Genomic DNA, 22,214 nt, shown 5'->3' with positions numbered 1-22,214 from the left:
GAGTGCTCTCCCTGCATGTGCTCAGGAGGTGGTGGCCTTGTGCAGGGACTAGACCATCAGTGGAATAGGACACAGCCCCAGCTTCATGTGACAGGCCCAGTCTGCCCATCGCCCCTTGTGCCCACCTGGCTTTCTTTTCAATCTCAGCTGCTCCGTGGAGAGACCAAAGAGCCTGTGTGTGCCTTGTAAACTAAGCCAAAGAGGAGGAATCTGAAATTGCTCTCTTTTGAGTATTTTGAGGGATGGTGAAACCTTGCAGGAATGTTGCTCCGGGGACTGCGAAAACACCATATGTGGGAAAGCATTTCGAAGTGGGGGAAACCGCCAGTGAGAGAGGCAGGCGGGGTCTCAGAAAACTCCGCACAGGCATAGGGAAAAAGGGCAGCAGGGAGAGTGAGGAAGGGGGTTTAACCGAGGTCTTTAACAGGTCTTTTTCCAATTATGGCCCCGAAGAGCCTGGGGACCTTGGCCCACTTCAGAGCCAGAGCCTCTTATTTTCTTTGGGAAGGAGAAGGCAGAGTTGACTAGCTTCCAAACCAGGCTTGGCAGAAGCCAGCATAGCACCTCAGGCTCAGGGCTGGACCACTGTAGAGCACTGTGCCTGTTCACTGAACAAGTGGCAGGTGTGGATGAGAACTGCATGCAGGGGTAGCCATGTCGGCAAGGCTAAGGGGATGGTCTCTGTGAGTGGCAGGGGCCAGTTGGGAAGGAGCAGACAAGTCCTGAATTCACAGGGTCACCGGTGGGCCTGATCTGGGTGGAGCCAGCACCAAGCCTCCTCTTCCCGTCTACCAGCAGGGAGTGAGTCCTCTGGCCCCTTCATCTGTGCACCTGCAGCATCTCTGTGGCCAGAGGTTCCTGTTCAACTAACATTCCCAGGGTATCACTGTCCCCAGTTACTGCACTAAGAGAGCTTTCAGTAGGACTGTGTTATTTCCTTTTTCTATGACCTTGATTCTACACAGGCCATATGAATTCTGTTTTCCTCCAAGTCTCCTCTAGCTCTCACTCTCCCCATAGGGCTTGTGCATGCATAATTCCACCACTTCCAGGGGACTCTCCCCTCACCCTGTTCAATCCCATGTGGAGACAGAGGCAGAGAGGAGAGACATAGCAACATCACCATCTACCATGTTTCTACTAAGGAAGCTCCCCCGGCTCCAGGTGCTCCGCCTATGTGGTGCTGGGGACAAGAATGTAGCAAGGTGTGCACTCCACTGCGGGGGCCATCTCCCCACCCTAAGCAACAGAATTTTTTTTTCTTTTCTTCAAATAAAAAAAAAAAGGTTTCATTTTTTTTTTTTGCACCAGGATTATATCACTTGGACTCGATGCCAGTGGGATAAATCCACTGCTCTGGGCAGCCTCCTCTCCCCTTTGACATTTTTCCAGAGAGAGAGAGAGAGAGAAAGATCACAGCCATAAAGCTTTCTCCAATGTAGTAGAGGCCTATCTTGAACCTAGGGCTCTCACATGGCAAAGCAGAGCACTATCCAAGTGAACTATTTCATGTGCTTTTTTTTTTTTTTGATAGAGGCAAAAATTGAGAGGGAAGTGTAAGAGACACCTGCAGCACTGCTTTACCACTTGTGAAGCTTCCCCCCTGCTGGTGGGGAACTGGGGCTTGAACTCTATAATACACATGCTCTACTGGGTGTGTCACGACCTCAACCTGGCCTGACCACTTCTGATAAGCTTCAAACCCAGTGCCTTCTATCTTCTGGGTAATCCTGCCATCTGGACTCTAGAACCTGGCTTTACCCAGCCAGCTCACTTCTCCTTCACTGGTGATCTCAGTTTCCCTACATGTAAGACTGGAGGCAGGCTGATTCTCTACAGTACAGAAGCCAGTGCAGACCAAGTGCAGGAGCAGGTCCACAGGAAGCATGCTGGGTCTGAACGCAGCCTTGCTAGTGACACAGAAGCACTTAGCAGCTTACGCCTGATTTGCTCCTGCTGCCATTTCTTGGTGCCTGGCCAGGCTTTGTTTTACCAGAGCTCTGCTCAGCTCTGCCTGTCAGTGGTACCAGGGGTGGAGACCTCTCAGATGCAAGTCCCGAGCTCTGCTGCTGTGCCATCTCTCTAGGCAAGGCTTTGGTTTGGCTGACAGGAACATTTCAGATCCAAACAAGGACATACATACCTGAAGAACACTTTAAAAAAAATTAATGTTATTTTATTACTGATTTTCAATCTTATTATTTTAATGTACATAAAACTTTATGAGAAACTATGATTTTAAAACATGTTTTTTTTTATTTTTATTGGGAGGACTGATGGTTTACAGTCAACAGTAAATACAGCTCTTGGTACCTGTGTAAGATTTCTCAGATTTTCTGGAAACACTCTAATTTAAATCCCAGCTGAGGTCCTCCTCTACCATTAAGCACCAGGACCTGAACCACGACCCCTCACCCACCCACCCAAAGTCCAGAGTCCTTTACTTTGGTGCAACACCAAACCCAGTCCAAGTTCTGTTTTGTATTTCCCTTTCTATTCTTATTTCTCAGCTTTTGTCCATGAGTGAGACCATCCCATGCTCATCCTTCTCTTTCTGGCTTATCTCACTTGACATGATTCCTTCAAACTCCATGCAAGATGAGGTAAAGAAGGTGAATTCATCATTCTTAATAACTGAATAGTATTCCAGTGTGTATATATACCACAACTTTCTCAGCCAATGTTGTTGGACACCTGGGTTGCTTCCAGGTTTTGGCTATTACAAATTGTGCTAATATGAACATAAGCACACACAGATCTTTTTGCATGGGTATGTTTGTTTCCTTAGGATATATCCCAAGGAGAGGAATTGCAGGGTCATAGGATAGGTCTATTTCTAGCTTTCTTAGAGTTCTCCAGACTGCTCTGCACAAGGGTTGGATCAATTTACATTCCCACCACCAGTGCGGGAGGGTTCTTTTGAAGTGCACTTTTTTAAAACTGCCCCCCCACACTCCAACATAGTGACTTCATAGAGATTTATAAGATTATCAGATAACAGGGGTATCATTCCACAACCTTCCTACCACCAGAGTCCTGATGTTCCCCTCTACTGCCCCATGATAACCATGGCTGTCTGGAAGAACCAGGAAAAGTTGTGTTTATCCTCTCAAAATTCCCAGGGACCCCCAGAGACCATGTGTCCTTGAAAGAGATAGTAGGAACTAGCCTCCAGGGACAAGAATTTCCCACAGCAGATTAACAAATGGTACAATCAGCTGGTGATCACTGGCCTGTCTTCTTCTTCTAGCGTTTGCCCTTCTTCCGTAGCCAGTCAACAGCATCAGGTTGAGCCTGATGTAAAGTTTCGAGACCTCCGTTGAATCTGGAGAGGTGGCAGTCATTGACTATGTGGGTCATAATCTGTCTGTAGCCGCAGGGGCAGTTCGGGTCGTCTCTGGCTCCCCAGCGATGGAACATAGTGGCGCACCGGCCATGGCCTGTTTGATAGCGATTGAGGAGGGCCCAATCATAACATGCTAGGTCAAAGCCGGGTTGACCCTTGCAGGGTCTGTGATGAGGTGTTTGTTCTTTACCTCAGCTGACTGCCAACTCTGTTTCCAAGAGTCTGGAACAGAGAAGTTCAGTGTAGGATTAAATCGAATCCACTGATGGTGAATCGAGCAGCCTCATCGACTGCTATAAGTGATTCTTGTAGGCAAATGACATCTGCCTGATGCTGTATTGCCAATTGACCAATAAGAACACGTTTGGCAAAGGACAGCCCCTCAACATTAAGTTGGAGGACTCGAAGAGCAGGACCAACAGCTTGAAAGCTGTCAGGAGCTGCTTGTTTCTGGCTTTGAAAGTGACTGGGATCCATGTGGATTCAGTTGGCTAGGAAGGATCGTCAGTTTCCCCAATGAATGGGTACTCACGGGATGCACCACAGGAAGCTCGATCCAATGCATCCCATTGCATTGTGACAGTTCTTAGCAATCTCACTATAGATATTCCCTGTGTGGCCCTACACCCTCTTCTACTGACTATACATAGAACCCCACTGCCTGGCTGCTGCCCTGCTTCTTCCAGACAGCCATTCCCATAGAGGGTCCAAGCATAGAAGATCAACACAGAGAAATCAGGCACCACTGTGGGTGAGGGACACATGGGGGGTGGGAATAATGTGGGAGCCAGGCAGTAGCACAGTGAGTTAAGCGCACATGGTGCAAAGTGTAAGGACCGGTGAAAGGATCCCAGTTTGAACCCCCACTCCCCACCTGTAGGAGGGTCACTTCGCAAGCAGAGAAGCAAGTCTGCAGGTGTCTGTCTTTCTCTCCCCCTCTCTGTATTCCCCTCCTCTCTTGATTTCTCTCTGCAACAACAATAGCAATAGCAACAACAACAAGGGCAACAAAATGTGAAAAAAAAGGCCTCTAGGAGCAATGGATTCATATTGCAGGCACCGCACCGAGCCCCAGCGATAAAACTGGTCAAGGGAGAGAACCACGACCTTAAGGGCTTTCCTTTTTCCCTAAACCCAGGCTTTCCCAGCCAGTCGCAGACATAGCCTTTTAGCCCAAGTCCACAATGCCCAAGCAGTGTTCAGAGGACTCTGCCCGTCCCACCGAACCACGCTTGGATCCAGAGTCTCACCATGACGGTTTATCATGTGATTGTAGTGAGGGACACACACAGGACTCTGGTGGTATGAGTGGTGTCTCTCTGTTCTCTCTTCCTCTTCATCTCCCCTTCTCCTCTCTATTTCTCTCTGTCTTATGGAGTAAAATGGGGAGGGGGGAGGAAAGAATATCCACCAGGAGTAGTGGGATAAATTCATAGTGCTGGCACTGAGCTCCAGAGATAATCCAGAAGAAAAAAAAAAAAGAGAGAGAAGATGGCGGACTGAGAAGCTGTTAACAGCGAGTGCTCTGATCGCATCGTCGGCAATGAAATCTGACTCAGAGTGGACTCTCTATGTGTGTATCTCTGCTCTAGTTCCCTTTCCCCTCTTGTTACCTCTAGAATATACACTGGATAGTAGATTTGCATAACTGTCTATTCTTGCTATCCTCTCTTTCTTTTCTCTTTCTTCACTGGGATTTGGTTACTATTTTTTCACGGACTGGAGAAATTGTTTGGCTAACTGGTAACGATTAAACTACTTCAATACTTACTTCAGTTGCTACTGTAATTCCGGAGGTTGGTGAGTGCAATTGTCATAAAGGTATTTAGTACAGTGTTACTTGTACTCAAGACACAACAACTGAGGAACAACAGAGCATAAAAAAAGAAACACATAAATCAAAAAAAATGGGTAGATCAAAAACAAATAAAACTGCTACTCCAATGAATGAAGACAAGAGCCCAGAAGGAACTACAAATCAGCCAGAAGTAACCATAGATAAGAAAAGTATGCAAGCAATAATAAACTTATTAATCACAGAAATGAAAACAACATTGGAGGAAAGGAATGGCAGTATTAGGGAAACAACAGTTGAGACCCCCAAGGAAAATACTGATTATCTTGAGGCAATTAGAGAACTGAAAGCTGAAATAGCTGTAATGAAGAAAGAAGCTGAGGCAAGGGAAAGCAGACTAACAGAAGCAGAAAACAGAATTAGTCAGACAGAGGATGAGTTAGAGAAAACTAAGAAAGAGGTGAAAGAGCTTAAAAAGAGATTGAGAGACACTGAAAACAACAACAGAGACATATGGGATGATCTCAAAAGAAGTAACATTCGTATAATTGGCCTGCCAGAGGAAGAAAGAGAGGAAGGGGAAGAAAACATTCTAGAGGAAATAATTCAAGAAAACTTCCCAGACCTGAATAACAGAAAGGATATCAAGGTGCAAGAGGCCCAGAGAGTACCAAACAGAATCAACCCAGACCTGAAGACACCAAGACACATCATAGTCACAATGAGAAGAAGTAAGGATAAAGAAAGGATCCTAAAGGCTGCAAGAGAGAAACAAAAAGTCACATACAGGGGAAAACCCATAAGATTATCTGCAGATTTCTCCACTCAAACTCTAAAAGCCAGAAGGGAGTGGCAAGATATCTATCGAGCCCTGAATGAAAAAGGGTTTCAACCAAGGATAATATATCCTGCTAGACTTTCATTCAAGCTAGATGGAGGGATCAAAACCTTCTTAGACAAACAACAGTTAAAGGAGGCAACCATCACCAAGCCGGCCCTGAAAGAGGTACTAAAAGACCTCTTATAAACAAGAACATCACTATAATACTTGCAATATATCAGAGTAAACAAATTGTTTTTTAGAACAATGGCACTACAGTACATTAAATCCATAATATCAATAAATGTCAATGGCTTAAACTCACCCATCAAAAGGCACAGGGTGGGGGGATGGATCAGAAAACATAACCCAACCATATGCTGCTTGCAAGAATCCCATCTGTCACAACAAGATAAACACAGACTTAAAGTGAAAGGATGGAAAACTATCATACAGGCTAATGGTCCACGAAAAAAAAAAAAAAGAAAGAAAGTGAGTAAAAGAAAAGAAAATACACTAGAGAGATGGCTTAGGAGCAGAGTGTGTGGGTAAGACCTTGAGTTCAAATAGTATAATGGTTCTGTAAAAAGATGTCTATGCCTAAGGCCATGAGGTCCCAGGTTTAATCCCCAGCACCACCATAAACCAGAGCTGGCTCTGGTCTATCTATCTATCTATGTATCTATCTCTGTCTCGTTAAAATAAATAAGTTTAAAAAGACCTTGAGCTTAAATTCCAGAACTGCCTTTGTGTTTCTTCTTAAAGGGTGATATTTCTATAGGAGAGGTCATCAAAATGTGAAGTTGAAATTGGTTCATGCCTGTGGTCCTACCTGCTTATTTGGTTGCTTCCCCCCCCCTGTTAATTTTATTTAATTTATGAGAAAGAGACTAGAGTCCTCTTCTGCTGTGATTCAGATCCTGCCAGAGCTCAAGTCCCCAGCTTTGAGCTTGTAAGTCCTGCATTCTGCCAACTGAGCACCTCCCTGACCATGTGGACCATGCAGACAGCTTTTACTTAGTGCCTGGGACGAGAGTGTGAGAAGGCTGGGCCCTGGCTAGGGCTCCCAAGCTGTGTCTCTTCTCACTTTTCTAGCCTGCATTGTAAGTTGAAGGGACTGGGTTTTAAATGTTCTTCTGCCTCATTATTTTACTTATTTTGACACATACCGAGAGAGAGACAGAGAGAGAGAGAGACCACAGCCACCAAAGCGTCCTTCAATGTGGTGGGGGCTGGTCTTGAACCTGAATCTCATGTATGGCAAAGCAGCATAATGGCCAAGTGACCTGTTTTGCCAGCCCAGTGTTTGCATCTAATACTCTTTGGGTCCATGTTCAGACCAATGCTCCTAAACTTTTATTTGCAGTCCCAGCCCAGAGATACCACACATTATTCAGTCCTGAAATATTTCACTGCATGTTTATTTTGCTTTTTTTTTTCTGATACAGACAGAGGCAATGAAAGAGACCACAGCACTGAACATTCCTTCAGTGTGGGGGAGCCCAGGCTCAAACCTGGGTCTCACACCCATCAAAGCAGTGCATTATCCACATGAGCTATTGCTCAGGCCCTCTACTTTGTCCTGGGAGAAAGTGCAGTTGGAGTGTGATTCCAGTCTCACATGAGACTGACTTGTAGCATGCAAGTCATATTTTTTTATACTTTATCAGCATCTGTCTTCCGTTTATTTAATGTGGAAGCACAGCCTTACCTGTGCACAATTTCACCTCTAGGGACCACTTTTTCATTCAGAAAGAGAGGGAGACACCACAGCAACAGTGAGGGGCTTCTGCCACTGCCTGTGTGACGCCAAAGCTGGAACCTAGCAGGACAGGCACCCTACCAGTAAGCCATCTCTCTGGCCCCATTTTCTTTTTCTATTGAGCACTCCTCAGCTCAGGCTGTTGGCAGTGCCAGGAATCGATCCCAGGACCTCCCCATGCAAGTCCCGTGCATCACCACTATGCTATGTGGGACCTGCAAGGTCAAAGGTCACATTCAGAATGAGAGAAAGGAGGAAAGATTACTCCCATGAGAGCCTGTTTCCTGAGTAACAGGGCTGTCCGGGCCATCTCTATGGCTGGGCAGCAGATCTAGGCTCCTCCTCTCTTGGTTTTGACCTTGAAGCCTCTGTTGTCCCCAGAGTAGTTTCCACTGGCAGGGAGCTCTGTCCCCTTATCAGAGAAGCAGGCGGGTATCAGGAATGGGAGCAGAGGGCCTGTGGTACCATGGCCTTTGGAGAGGAGATAGCAGGGCCAGGGCAAGGCTGAGTTCTGGGTCCTGGAGAGAGTGAGTGAGGCAGGCAGGCTAGGACAAGGCCCACTTAGCCTGCTCCTTCCCCTGGTCCTTGCTTCACCTTTGTTTATTTCCCTTCTGCATTTCCCCATTCCCCCCGGAATAAGCAAAACCTTTCTGAAAATACCACAGGAGAATGGGAGGGGAGGGCTTTGATTTTTTTCCATGCTTAGACAGAGCTTTCAAGAGGAAGCTTGGTCCTCCTGGGAGCAGGTGGGGCAGCAACAGTGAGGGTAATTAAAGAAAGGCTACCAGTGAATCACCAAGGAGGGAGGACGTAGCCTTCGGAAACTCTGGGCTCAGCTCTGGTGTCAGTGAGACTGGCCTTGCCGGTGTCTCGAGATCAGCCCCGGAATTCCACAAGGACTCAAGTGACACCTGTGCCCAGCTTCCACCATGACAACCCAGGGAGCCTGTGCTTGGGCTCAAGAGCCTTTGAGTGAAAAACAGAAACACCTTGTAATGGAAAGCTATTCTTTTTTAATATTATTAAAAAGCTAAAGGTGGGAGGAAAATAATCACAGCACAGTCCTGCTGTATAGGGGCTAGCCTTGCCTACACACCTTGGAGCTGGCAATCGCCACTTCTCGGTTACATGCCGCAAGGGCCTCTGGGGACACTTGGATATCCCACTGAAGTGTGTCCCTGGGGCTCTTGTCAGGACACCCTGAACTCAGGGCCTGCCTTAGAGTGGGCAGTGAGACCTCACTAACGGGTTTTCAAAAGGTTGACAAAGGTTACTAAGATCTAGGTCCTCAGTCTCTGAGTCCTCAGGGCTGCAGCGGGGGGACATGGGGCTCTGTTCTTTGACACGGTCCAAGGTTGCTGCCACTTGTGCTGATGAAAGGATGCAGATTTTTAGATGCAGTGTCCCTGGCTAGGGGCAGTGGTGTTTAACTTGAGTGACAGTTAAAGACGCGATGACAACCTGTCTCCATGTGAGGGTGCAGGAGTCAGTGACCATTGGGCACAGAAGCAATATCTGTCTGTCTGTCTGTCTGGGAAAGACGGGATATGTGTCTTCAAGCCACCTGTGCCTGTAATACTCTGACTTGAACCCTAGGAGGGGAACCAGCCTTTCCATTCTCCAGATCCAATAGTCATGATTGCCTCTTTCATTTGCTACCAGGGTCGTAGCTGAGAGATGGTTCCTGTACAGTTCCGGCACTTCCGGCAACTGTTTTTACCCCTTTCTCTCTCTCTCTCTCTCTCTTTGGTTCCTTTTGATAGAAGGTTAGAGACAAAAGTGACACCTGCAGTACCATTCCATTGTTGTTGAAGTTCCCTTCCCTGCAGGTGGGAACCAGGTGCTTGAAGCATTTGGCTTATTTTATTAAATACTGTTGTATTTTTCCCCCAGTTACTCACTGCCTAGGATGTGTGTTCTATCATGGTCCAGGTTCAAAGTCCCAGCACAAAATGGGAGACACCATAGCTTTGGTGCTATGGTGTCTCACCATTTTGCTCATAGTGTGTGTGTGTGTGTGTGTGTGTGTGTGTGTGTGTGTGTGTGTGTGTGTATCTGAATGAAAAAAGTCATCCCAAGAGCAATGAAATAATCCATATGCAAGGTCCTGGCCCCAATAAAAAAATATATTCTCTGCCTTTCATACACCCCACCACCACCACCACCACCACACACACATACACACACACACACACACACACACACACACACACACGCATGCTCACATCTCTCCCTGTCACCCAACCATGGTGCTTTAATAATTGACTGACGTTAGACACTTTAAACTTTATAGGATGTTTCTCTGTTTCCTTGGAGATTCAACTGACTCTCACTCTAACCTGAGGGGTTAGGGGGTAGAGAAAGCCAACACCCCTCATCCTCTGGCTGTCAGAATGTAGGTGTCCCCCCTCAGGCACCCCGATGGCAGGGACCCAGATCCCTCCCTCTCACCCCCCTACCTCCAACTAACACCTGTGTTTCCTTTGCAGCTCTTACAGGTGAACAAGGTGATGTCCATCTTGTTTTATGTGATATTTCTCGCTTATCTCCGTGGCACCCAAGGCAGCAACATGGACCAGAGGAGTTTGCCCGAAGACTCTCTCAACTCCCTCATCATCCGGCTGATCCAGGCAGACATCCTGAAGAACAAGCTCTCCAAGCAGACGCTGGACATTCAGGGAAGCCCTCCAGAAGTCTTGCCCCAGGCCGAGGGCCCCCGGGAGCCCCAGCAGGACCAACCACCCCGGTCAGAATTCCACCCGGTGGGGGCCATGGACACGGACCTGCTGAGGCAGCAGAGACGCTACAGCTCTCCCCGGGTGCTCCTGACGGCCAGCACCCCCCTGGGCCCCCCGCCCTTATATCTCATGGAGGATTACGTGGGCAGCCCAGCCGTGGCCAACAGGACGTCACCCCGAAGGAAGAGGTACTCGGAGCACAAGAGCCACCGAGGGGAGTACTCCGTGTGTGACAGCGAGAGCCTGTGGGTGACGGACAAGTCATCAGCCATCGACATTCGGGGACACCAGGTAACGGTGCTGGGGGAGATCAAGACGGGCAACTCCCCCGTCAAACAGTACTTTTATGAGACTCGGTGTAAGGAGGCCAGGCCGGTGAAAAATGGCTGCCGGGGCATCGATGACAAGCACTGGAACTCTCAGTGCAAGACATCACAGACCTACGTGCGGGCCCTCACGTCCGAAAACAACAAACTGGTGGGCTGGCGGTGGATCCGGATAGACACCTCCTGTGTGTGTGCCTTGTCACGGAAAATTGGAAGAACATGAGTTGGTGTCGTCCCCCCCCTTATAGATAAATTATTACTTTAAATTATATGATATGCATGTAGCATATAAATGTTTATATGGTTTTTATATATTATAAGTTGACCTTTATTTATTAAACTTCAGCCACCCTCCAGTATATAAGCTTTTTCTCTCAATAAAATCAGTGTGCTTGCCTTCCCCCTTTCCCGGACCCTTTCCCCTAGACCACCTCCCCCATTTGTTAAATCTTATTTTTGTGACTGGGCCCTCAGTGGCCCCCATCTCTGTAAGATCTGTGTACACCAGTGTTTTGCATTCAGTATTGTCAAGGCCATAACTTGTGTTTTAGTAAAAACTTGTTGAAATTGGATGATGTCGGAGTTGTATGTAGACATGGTCCTGTGTCTCCTCCTCCATAGGACTTCATTCTCCATTGGGCCACGTGAAAGATAGTCACTGCTGGGAGCCACCGAGTTCACTGTCATCACCCTTCTTGCTCTCCTTCCTGATGCTGTTGCTCCTGGAAGGATATTTCTCTCGAATATCTTGGACCTAGAACAATAACGAGCCCAGTAGTTTTAGTTTGGAAGTTTCTTTACAGCCCATTGGTTATTGGGGTGGGTGGAGGGAAAGTTTGGAGTGACTACAAAGTTGATTTTTTTGTTTGTTTTGTGTTTTTTGCAAGTGACTTTCATCCCGTTAGGCAGTAAGGGAGGACAATTAACTATGTGGAACAAAGGGCTTGTCTGGTTCCCTACAAGCCAGCTGCCCTGAGTCACAAGTTTGGGATAGTACCCAGGATGACTTAGCCACAAGAGGCTTTTCCGGGATATGGCCTCCTGGAGCTGCCAGAGGAATTGGGCAGATGCTCAGACCTCAGTTTTAAGTTCTGTTCCTCTCCTCTGTTGCCCAGGCAAGATTGGGATGGTCTTCTGAGCAGGTTTCCAGGGGTCACTGGCCTGGTGCTGCCCACTTCCTTCTGGCCAGTAAGTTCACTGGGCCACCCACCCTGAGTCAGCCAGGTCCGGTCACCATGGTAGGTGATGAGGCACTCCCAAATGGTGGCTCTGTGTCCCTTCCCTCTCTCTCCTCTCTTTCCTGTACTTTCTTCTATCCTATTTCTGGCTGATTTGCCCCTTTGAGATGTAAAGTGCTCAAATGGAAAGAAACTCTTCAGTGCCTGCTGCTCCCCCATAAGGGATTCCCCAAGAGCCATGGGGGTCCCCTTGATGATATCTGTGCCCATTATGCCAAGGCTGGCCTGAGAGGGACATTAGTGGCAACCCTAGGGCATGAATGAGTCCCTGAAACGGAAGCAGTTGGCTCTCTTGGGACTGAACCTTGAGGGTTCTTTTTCTTTACTGAAATAAAGTTGTATTTTAGCAGACTAGGAGATGGCACAGTGGCTAGAGCACTGGATTTAAGAGTGTGAGATGCTGAGTTTGATCCCTGCCATCTCAGAATGGCACGAACCTCCAGACGTGAGCTCAGCACAGGGTAGTGACTTCGGTTAAGAGCAACATGATGTGGTACTGTTTTCTTTTCTCTTCTTTCTTTTCTTCCTTTCTTTTTTTCTTGTCACCAGGGTTATAGCTGTAACTTGGTACCAGCATTATGAATCCACAGCTTCCAGCAGCCATTGTTTTTCTTTCTATTATAATTTATCTGATAGGATAGAAAGAAATTGAGGGGGGTGGATAGAGAGGGAGACAGAAAAACGCCTGCATACCTGCTTCACTGCTTGTGGAGCTACCTTCGTATAGGAGGAGCAGGGGGTTGAACCCAGGTCCTTTGTGCCTGTGCATGTGCACTCAAGTGGGTGCACCACCACCTGCTCCCAGCACTGGGCTTTTCATAAACTAAAACACGAGGACAGGAAATGAAGATGTGCCTGGCACATTGCCACTCCACCTCCATGCATTGCCATGGGTCCCTGGCGCTGCCAGAGTCCCCTGAAACTTCCAGGCTGGAGAGTTTCATCTACCTGGTCACCGGTCACTAAGCAGGTAAATGGCAGAGCAGGGACTGGAATCTATTTGAAGGAGGACACAGCTTTGTCCCTTCCTCTGGGCTTCCCCTGCCCACTTCTTCATCGGCCCCCAGTGTACTGAGGTACAATAGGCAGAGCTGGAGAAATGCAAAGTAAGTGGGGCCATGTGTTTCTGGGGTGAGTGCAGCTCTGAGGAGATTCTGAAGTACTCTGAGCTTTGGCTGCCAGCTGGCTCTGCCTCCCCGGACTGGACAGTTGAAGCTTGGAGCCTACACCAGCTTCACTTTAGTCCCATTACTAGCAGGAGTGCCAAGGTCAACAGGTTAAGCTTCTGGGCCAAAGGCAAATCCTTCCTCAAGTTCATGGGAGGCCTATTTCTAGGCATTACATGCACTAGACCGCAAGTTAAACTAGCCTGGGACACAGAAGGACTTCGGAGAGCTAGAGCCTAGCTTCTAGAAACTTCCACCTTCTCTTCTGCCTTCTCTTGTGGCTTAGTTTCTTGCTAAAGTTTTTCCTTTTATATATTTTTTAAATATTTGTATTTATTGGGGGTTGGGCGGTGGTGCAGTAGGTTAAGCGCATGTGGCGCAAAGCACAAGGACTGGCGTAAGGATCCCGGTTCGAACCCCTGGCTCCCCACCTGCAGGGGAGTCGCTTCACAGGCGGTGAAGCAGGTCTGCAGGTGTCTATCTTTCTCTCCCCCTCTCTGTCTTCCCCTCCTCTCTCCATTTATCTCTGTTCTATCCAACAATGAACAACATCAACAATGGCAATAGTAATAACCACAACAAGGCTACAACAACAAGGGCAACAAAAGGGGTAAAAATAGCCTCCAGGAGCGGTGGATTCATGGTGCAGGCACCGAGCCCAGCAATAACCCTGGAGGAAAAAAATATATATTTGTATTTATTATTGGATAGAGACAGAAATTGAGGGGGGGGGAGAGACTGAAAGACACCTGCAGCCCTGATTCACCACTTGGGAAGCTTTTCCCCTGCAGGTGGGAACCAGGGGCTTGAACCCAGGTCCTTGCACACTGTAGTGTGTCCATTTAGCCATGTACACCACCACCCGGTCCCCTAAAGTTTTTCTTTAAAGCAAAGTTTGTTGCACGGTGAAGAACTTGGCTGGAGGGGCCGCTTACTAGCTGTCTCGTCCCTGGATCACCATAGTCGTTGCTTTGCACAGTGGAAGACACTGGCTGCAAGAGGCTTCATGACTTGCCCAAGATGGTGCAGAAGGTTAGGGAAGTGCTCAGATAGGAGTCCTGGAGCCCATGTAGTTTGGAAGCTCATTTTCTATCTGCACAGTCTTAGCAGCAGCATCACACTTCACTTCATGCCACTTAGCATGGCTGAAATTATATAGTCCTGCGGTTATTAGTGTAATTACTCGTTTGGTATGTCACCCTATTTGTCAGCAGTCTCCACAGGTAGCTATCACATTGCTTTTAATCAGAGCCACATCCCAAAGGCAAGGCACTCAGCTGTAAGGGAACCCCTTAATCAATATTTCTCAAGCAAGTGAACGAATAGATCCCCTTAATAAATTGGAACTACAATAGGAAGAAGGATTTGGGTTTAACTTACTGGGGAACAGACCTTCATAAAGGTTGCATTACTCTTTAGTTACTTAGATAGTCAGGGTCAGGTGGTGGCACACATGGCCAAGTGCACATATCACAGTGCTCAAGGACCCGGCTTCAAGTCAGCAGGAGGGAAGCTTCACAAGTGGTGAAGCAGTGCTTCAGAGAGAGAGATCCCCTCTCTGTCTCCCCCTTCCCTCTCAATTTATGTTTGTCTCTACCCAATAAATAAAATTAATAAAGTATTTTAAAAGATAGTTGGTAGAATATATTGAATGTCTTGTTGGAAAAAGAAAGAAAGAAAGAAAATTTAAAAAAACGATAGCAGTGGAAAACCATAGTGATCTTTCAGTCCGAAGAGACTCTGTAAGTTCATTGGTGAAATGTTGGAGCTCAAACTTGGAGGAAAAAAAAGGGGGGTAGGAGGGGTGTCTTTCAAAGATATGGGAAACAGAACACAAGGTCATGAACTAGGACAGCACTTGTGTTTCTTAGAGAAAGTACATCATGTGTTGGCTACTCACTCCTTCACAGGTCCCTCACTCAGATGGTTCTAACAGACATAAATGTTCTGCAATGACTGATGGATAGTCGAAGCCCAGACCTTTAAGGAGTTTCCTGTCTAGAATCTGTGATTAGAATAAAAAGAGAAATGAGAAAATAAATATCTAAATTCTACTATAAAACAGTAGTAGTTGTGGGTAGGTTAAGGTATGGTTCATCTCATTAGGAAAAGCTGAGGCCTAGAGGACCCAGAACCCCAGTTAGCCAGGACTATCTGAAAGTAGGATTGCTTTATTTTTTATTTTGCTCATTTGCCACCTGCTTGTCCTATGAGAGGGGAAGAGTTTTATGAGAGCACCAAGGAGCACATTCACTATGGGCAGTACCACTCCTAAAAAACAGAAGTCCAGTAGAAAAACAGATAATCTCAGTGGACCAGTGAAAGGTTGAGTTCAGGTGAGACTAAGACTGCATCTGAAATGAGGAAGAGAGCCCAGAGGGGGCCATTCTCTCCATGGCCTTCCTGTGACTGCACTACCTAGTGATATTTGTGCTTTACTAATAACATCTGTTCCTGCACACTCTCTACTTCTTTGAAATAAAGTTTGCACATCTGATCCACGAAGTCTTTTGTGATTCTTCTCAAGCATCCAATACCCCCTGAATGAAACAACATCCCCGTTAGGGCAACTGGCCCTTAGGGCTCTCCTCTCAGACCCAGGACAGGACCAGCCCTCCCTTAAGAATCTGTTATGGTGAAAATACTCACTGTAGTGAAATCCAAGACATGAAACTCCGGCATGTCTAAGGGAAGTCAGGCTCCTTTTCATTGATCCTGAGCAATGAATGGCCCTCACTAAAGTAGAGAATCTTGGAGTTGCGAGACAGCTGTTCTGAGAGCATGTCTGCTTTGCCAAGCCCATGACCCAGGCTGAGGCCTAGCCCCCACTGCGTTGGGGAAATTGTTGAAGTGGTGTCATTCCCTCTCTCCCTTTCTCTTTTTCTCTTTGACCCCTATTTTCCTCCCCCCTACACACACTTTCTATCTGGAAAACTTGGCCCTGAGCCTTGAAACCCTATAGATGATCACACACACACACACACACACACACACACACGCACACGCACACGCACACACACACACACACATCAGGGCCTTTCCATTTTTCAATGTAGCAATTAATCATCAAAGCTCTTTGCATTGCCAGCACTCATTAGCCAGTAAGCCAACAGCCCCACCATAGGCTCACTCACTCTTTATCAATGCAAGCCATTTATGTTGAATCAGCAAAAGCAGGGAAACCTTTTTTCCAATGTGAACATATAATTTATTTCTTTCCCTCTAATTGGATTGGTTAACAATCCCAGACCTACCCCAAGACTTCTTCCAGAAATGCATCATCTCTATTGGAAAGGTCTCTCTTTCTGTTAATTCGTATTTTCAGTAGTGTCTGAGATGGTTCGGGCTACAATGTGTTTCTTGATATTGGAGTCATTTTCATCATACCTTCACAAAAATTTAGAAGTCAGGACCCATGTGGATGCATTGTCAGGGCGATTACCATCCAGCAGAAGGTGTTGGAACTAGTCAGGGAATGTGAATCTCAAGTGTCTTCACCTCCCGGTAAAGCAGTCAAGGACGAGGTTGAAACTAGTACCTAGGAGTACTCAGCTGTGGCATACTCCACTCCATGTCCCACATGCCCAAGCCCACCACACCAGACTCCAGAACAACATGCCTGGGCTGCAGAAAGTATCTGTATTTGTGTGTTTCTGTGTCCAGGAAGAGAAATAATTTCCTGAACCCAGAAAGAAGCTGGCTCTCAGTCAACATTGTTCATCTGGTCTACCCCAAGCAGATTCTTAGTCTGGCTCCGTGTATAAGGTTTATTAGTTTGTCTTTCTAGAAATTTAGTCTTACAGTGTCTTTTTAAATTTCTTTTTTCAATTTTTTTCTTATTTTTTATTAATTTTGGATAGAGACAGAGAGAAATTGAGAGAGAAGGTAGAGACAGAGAAGGAGAAAGATGGGGCCGGGTGGTATCGTACCTGATTGAGCACACGTAGCACTGCTCAAGGACCTGAGTTCAAACCTCCAGACCCCACCTGCAGGGGGAAAGCTTCATGAGTAGTGAAGCAGTGCTGCAGGTGTTTCTCTGTCTCTCTTCCTCTTTACCTTCTCCTCCTCTCTTGATATCTGACTGTCTCTTTCAAATAAATAAAGATAATAAAAGAATTAAAATGGAGAGAGAGATTCCTATAGACCTGCTTCACCACCTATGAAGCTTCCCCTCCCCCAGCCATGTCCCACAGGTGGAGAACGGGGACTTGAACCCAGATCCTTGTGCACAGTAATGTGTGTGCTCAACCAGGTGTGCCACCACTTAGTCCCTAAAGGTTGGCTATTTTTATTATCTATTCTCATTTTTTAAATATTTTTATTTTTATCATTTTATTTTTATTTGACAAAACAAAGAAATATGCTTTTTTTTTTACCTATCCTCATTTAAAAAAATTTTTTTGACAAAACAGGGAGAAATTAAGAGGGGATGGAAGCCAAGGGAGGGAGTCTTGCAGCAGTGCTTCACCATTCTTGAAATTTCCCCTGCAGGTGAGCAGTGAGGGCTTGAACCCATGTCCTTGTGTAAGGCAACATGTGTGCTCAATCAGGTGAACCACCACCCAGTCCCTTATTATTCATTCTTTAGACCCTCTGTGTTATGTTGAATGAGAGATGAAAGTTGTGATAGGCAGTGGTGGGTCCCATTGAGTCTCTCACTGTAACCTGTGACCTGTGACCTATGGCTATTGTGGTTCCATTGCTGTTAGGGGAGTGGAGAGTGGAGCCAGGCATCTGGGGCTCTGCAATGAACTCCCTCCCTTTCTGACTGACCCTCTGCTCCTGCCTTTCTTCATCTATTAAATGGTTTCTATCTGCAGAGGATAACTAGTACAGACCCTGGCTTTTCTGGGATAAGCCAGCCTCTTATCTCTCTGGCTTCTTCTCAGGCAGGGTCCCCAACCAGGAGACCCAGGGTGTCACCATCTTCCAGCTTAAGTGTACAGTGGAGACACTGCAACCCCCCACATACAGACCTGCCCCAAACACCCAGTGGGTATCAGACAACTCAGACCACCCTGCTCCTCAAAAGTCCCTCCCAATGGGTATCAGACAACTCAGACCACCCTGCTCCTCAAAGTCCCTCCCAACTGGTGCATAACACCAGCCATGGCAAGAACAGATCCTCCAAGAAGCCTTTCTGGATTTCCCTGTCCTGGCCTGATAGCCTGTGCCTTCTCTCATGGCTCTCACTCTGGGCTCTGGCTGCTCAAAGCTGCCTGCCTCCCCATCCCTCCATGGCCATGTAAAAGCAATCATTCATGAACATAGTCATAAGCCAACACAGGTTTGGTGATGGGGCTGTATAGAACCCTGAGGGCCTGAAAAAATCTAGATGCTTAATTAGACTTATTTCCTTCCTTTTGTCCCACTTTCTCTTTTCCTTTCTTTCTTTGTCCATTGCCATAGGGTTATCACTGGGGTTCAGTGCCTACACTATGAATCCACTGCTCCCAGTGGCATCTTTCTTTCTTTCTTTCTTTCTTTCTTTCTTTCTTTCTTTCTTTCTTTCTTCTTTCCTTTCTTCCTTTCTTTTTTTCTTTCTTCTTAATCTTCATCTCCTCTCCTCCTCCTCCTTCTTCTTTTGCCTTTATTTGATAGGACAGAGGTAAATTGAGAGGAGAAGGGAGGGAAGATAGAGATGGAGAGAGACAGAAGGACACACCTGCAGACCTGCTTCACTACTTGTGAAGCATCCCCTTACCCCCTGCCTACCACAGGTGGTGAATAGGGGCTAAAACCTATGTCCTTGAACATGGTAATGTGTATGCTCAAGTGACTGTCACTGCCTGGCCCCTGTCAGCCTATTTTATTTTAAGTGGTGGCAGGGACTGAACCTAAGGTCTCCCACATGTGCTCTACCACTGGGCCACTTCTCAGCCTTAGTTCACCTTAAGTTTTGGCAGAATCTCTCCAACTTTTTGAACCAATCCATTTATTCCCTTCACTCCAGTACTCCCTGATGTTAATGACATATCAATACTAAAAGGTGCAGTAACATCCTAGAACACATGGACCTTACACCCACCTGTCCAGTAGTGAGAGTAGAGGGAGAAACAAAAGCACAGAGTTGGATCTAGGAAGTGGCACAGGGGAGAAGGTGTTGGACTCTCAGGACTGAGGTTCCAAGTTTGATTCCCAGCATCTCAGGTAGAATTCTCCAGTTCCCTCTCCCTTACTCCCTCCATCATAAATAAATCACTAAATCTTTTTCTTAAAAGCACAGGCGATGATGGGCCTAGACCTCTAATATACCTCTCTCTCCACCATCACTGGTCATTTCCATCAAGAACATCATCATAAGCCCTTTCAAAGCCTCTCCTGGACCTTGTCCTCACTGTAGAGCAAAGTGGATTGTTAGTACAGACACAGAGCCCCAACAATAATCCTAGAGACAAAAAAATATATAAATTTGTGTTCACACACACAGACACACAACACACACACATACACACACACACACACACACACACACACACACACACACTGGGCAAATGTCTTCTGCCTCATTGGTAGCTAAGAACATAAAGTTGTAGAAATGTGTAATTGCAAGTGTCAAATAAGGTGAGTACTGTATCTTATAGAGGCTTCTGTTGCTCCTTTTTATAGTGGTGGTAGACAGATCGCATAAGCATAAGGAACTGCCCCTCTTTCTGAAGAGAGGCTGGGTCAGTCTACTTTGCCACTCAAAGGAGATCCTGAAATGTGAGCAGCCTAGAATGTTCCCAGCTGTGACCACAGACTGCAAGCTCAGACTGAAAGGGACACAGAAGTTATACAAGCTCCTGTGCTAAATATGAATATATATGGACCCTGGGTTAGATCAATGTTGTAAGCAGTTAATTATGTTGATATATTTTCTTCAAATTTGGGAGCAACTTTCTGCCCTGTTCCAGCTTTCTAGTTGGATTTTCAAGTCTGACACCATCTTCCCAGATAAAATTTTAAGTACACCTCCATGTTAGATATCAAGCTCCAGCAAAAATTACCAAAGTCATGGACCCCTAAGAACATGCCTAAAATTGACTTTGTAGCTTCTTTTCACCCTAAAATTCTTATTCCCATATTCTCTACTGCTAATTTTTAGTTCCTGTTACTTAAACACTTTGTCATGCTTTATATCTTACTGCCTTTCAGCCACCAAGTTGAAGATGCTACTATAATGTCATCCTGTTTTCCCTGGGCAGATGACCCCACCATGTATCCTGGAGCACCGCCTCCCCAGATCCCTGCTCCACTAGGGAGAGAGGCAGGCTGGGAGTATGGATCCACCTGTCAATGCCTACGCTCAGCAGAGAAGCAATTACAGAAGCCAGACCTTCCACCTTCTACACCCATAATGATCCTGGGTCCATACTCCCAGAGGGATAAAGAATAGGAAAGCTTTCAAGGGAGGAAATAGGATACGGAGTTCTGGCAGTGAAAATTGTGTGGAATTGAACCCTTCTTATCCTATGGTCTTGTCAGTGTTTCCATTTTATAAATAAAAACTTAAAAGAAAGAAAGAAAGAAACAGGCTGGGGGTATGGATCAACCTACTGACAGCCATGACCAGCAGATAATCTACTACAGAAGCCAGACCTTCCACCTTCTGCACCTTACAAAGAATTTGGGTCCATGTTCCCAGAGAGGGAAATATTAGGAGAAGATGACCAGGGGTCACTGAACTCCAATTCCAACAGAAAAAAATATAAAAGAGGAAGAACACTAGGAAGTAGTAGGTGTGACTTAGAAAGGAAGACAAGGCAAGATCATAGGGAAAAAAGGCAAACATAAGGAGTTGGGCGGTAGGGCAGTGGGTTAAGTGCACATGGCACGAAGCACAAGGACCAGCGTAAGGATCCCAGTTTGAGCCCCGGCTCCCCACCTGTAGGGGGAGTTGCTTGACAAGCAGTGAAACATATCTGCAGGTGTCTTTCTCTCCCCTTCTCTGTCTCCCCTCCTTTCTTGATTTCTCTCTGTCCTATCCAACAACAACAACAATAATAATAATAACCACAACAATAAGGGCAACAAAAGGGGGAAAAATGGTCTCCAGGAGCTGTGGATTCATGGTGCAGGCACCGAGCCCTGGCAATAACCCTGGAGGCAAAAAAAAAAAACTAGGTGCACCATCTGCCCCGGCCCCCTAACAAAAAAAAAAAAAGGACAAATATATATATATATATAGATAGATAGAGAGAGAGAGAGAGATAGATAGAGAGAGAGAGAGAGAGAGAGATAGACAGATACAGAAATAAATAATAGTCAACCAATATCTGTGACCTTGGGAGAACCTATGCAGTTTCCGATAGAAGGTATAGGGACACAGATAACCCCTGTTATCTCATAAATTCAGTATTAAATCACTAACAAAAATATAAAAATAAAAAGCAAGGGTGATGAGGGGGCACTTCTGGTAAAGAGCACACATTCCAGTGCACAAGGACCCAGGTTCAAGCCCGGTCCCCACCTGCAGGGGGAAAGCTTCACAAGTGGTGAAGCAGGGCCTGCAGGTGTCTCTCTTTCTCTCCCTCTCTATCCCCCCATCTCAATTTCTCTGTTTTATCAAATAAAAAATAAGTAAGTAAAGTTTAATTTTTTAAAAAAAAGCACAGGTGATGATTACCAAGCAAGGCTGCTGCTAGATGGTGATTAATGCGGGGGGGGGGGGGAGGGCTAGGAGTGGGGGTTGGGAGCAAAGCCAAGCAGAACAGAGCAGAGGACAGATTGCAGGAGAGGGGAGAGTGCAGGTTGCAGCTGAGAACAGGTGGAAGTGGAAGCATGGAGGACCTGCAGAGACTGGAGTAGTGCTGTGGGAAGGAGGCGAGAGAGTGAAGGCTTTGGGAATGGTGGAGAGCACTCCCCCAAAGGCTGCTGTCTGGCTCTCCTGGGCTCAGTCACCCAGCTGGGCTCTGGCTCTCTCTTGCATCCTCACTCCTCTGCAATGCTTTGCCTTGGTGCACCTTACTCAGCTCCCTTGGTACCATGAGGCCTGTGCCTTCTTCCCCTGCTTCCTACTGCTCTGCCTTCTGTAAAACAAC

General features: G+C 46.5%; 1 protein-coding gene across 8 annotated transcripts in view; it reads left to right on the top strand.

Moving 5' to 3' along the window:
- The window catches only part of NTF3 (neurotrophin 3), an 81,359-nt gene extending 70,002 nt beyond the window's left edge, over positions 1 to 11,357 (top strand). For all 8 annotated transcript variants that reach the window (XM_060190237.1, XM_060190231.1, XM_060190232.1 and 5 more), the window contains one exon: positions 10,213 to 11,357. In XM_060190237.1, coding sequence (XP_060046220.1) covers positions 10,234 to 11,010 — 777 coding nt within the window. In that variant the 5' untranslated portion in view covers positions 10,213 to 10,233 and the 3' untranslated portion in view covers positions 11,011 to 11,357. The remainder of the gene's footprint in view (positions 1 to 10,212) is intronic.
- Positions 11,358 to 22,214: the final 10,857 nt, after the last annotated feature.

This window comes from Erinaceus europaeus, chromosome 4 (assembly GCF_950295315.1).
Source record: "Erinaceus europaeus chromosome 4, mEriEur2.1, whole genome shotgun sequence".
In the NCBI taxonomy this organism is placed as follows: domain Eukaryota; kingdom Metazoa; phylum Chordata; class Mammalia; order Eulipotyphla; family Erinaceidae; genus Erinaceus; species Erinaceus europaeus.
The sequence above is the reverse complement of the archived record's forward strand: the minus strand, read 5'-3'. Positions and strand labels throughout refer to the sequence as shown.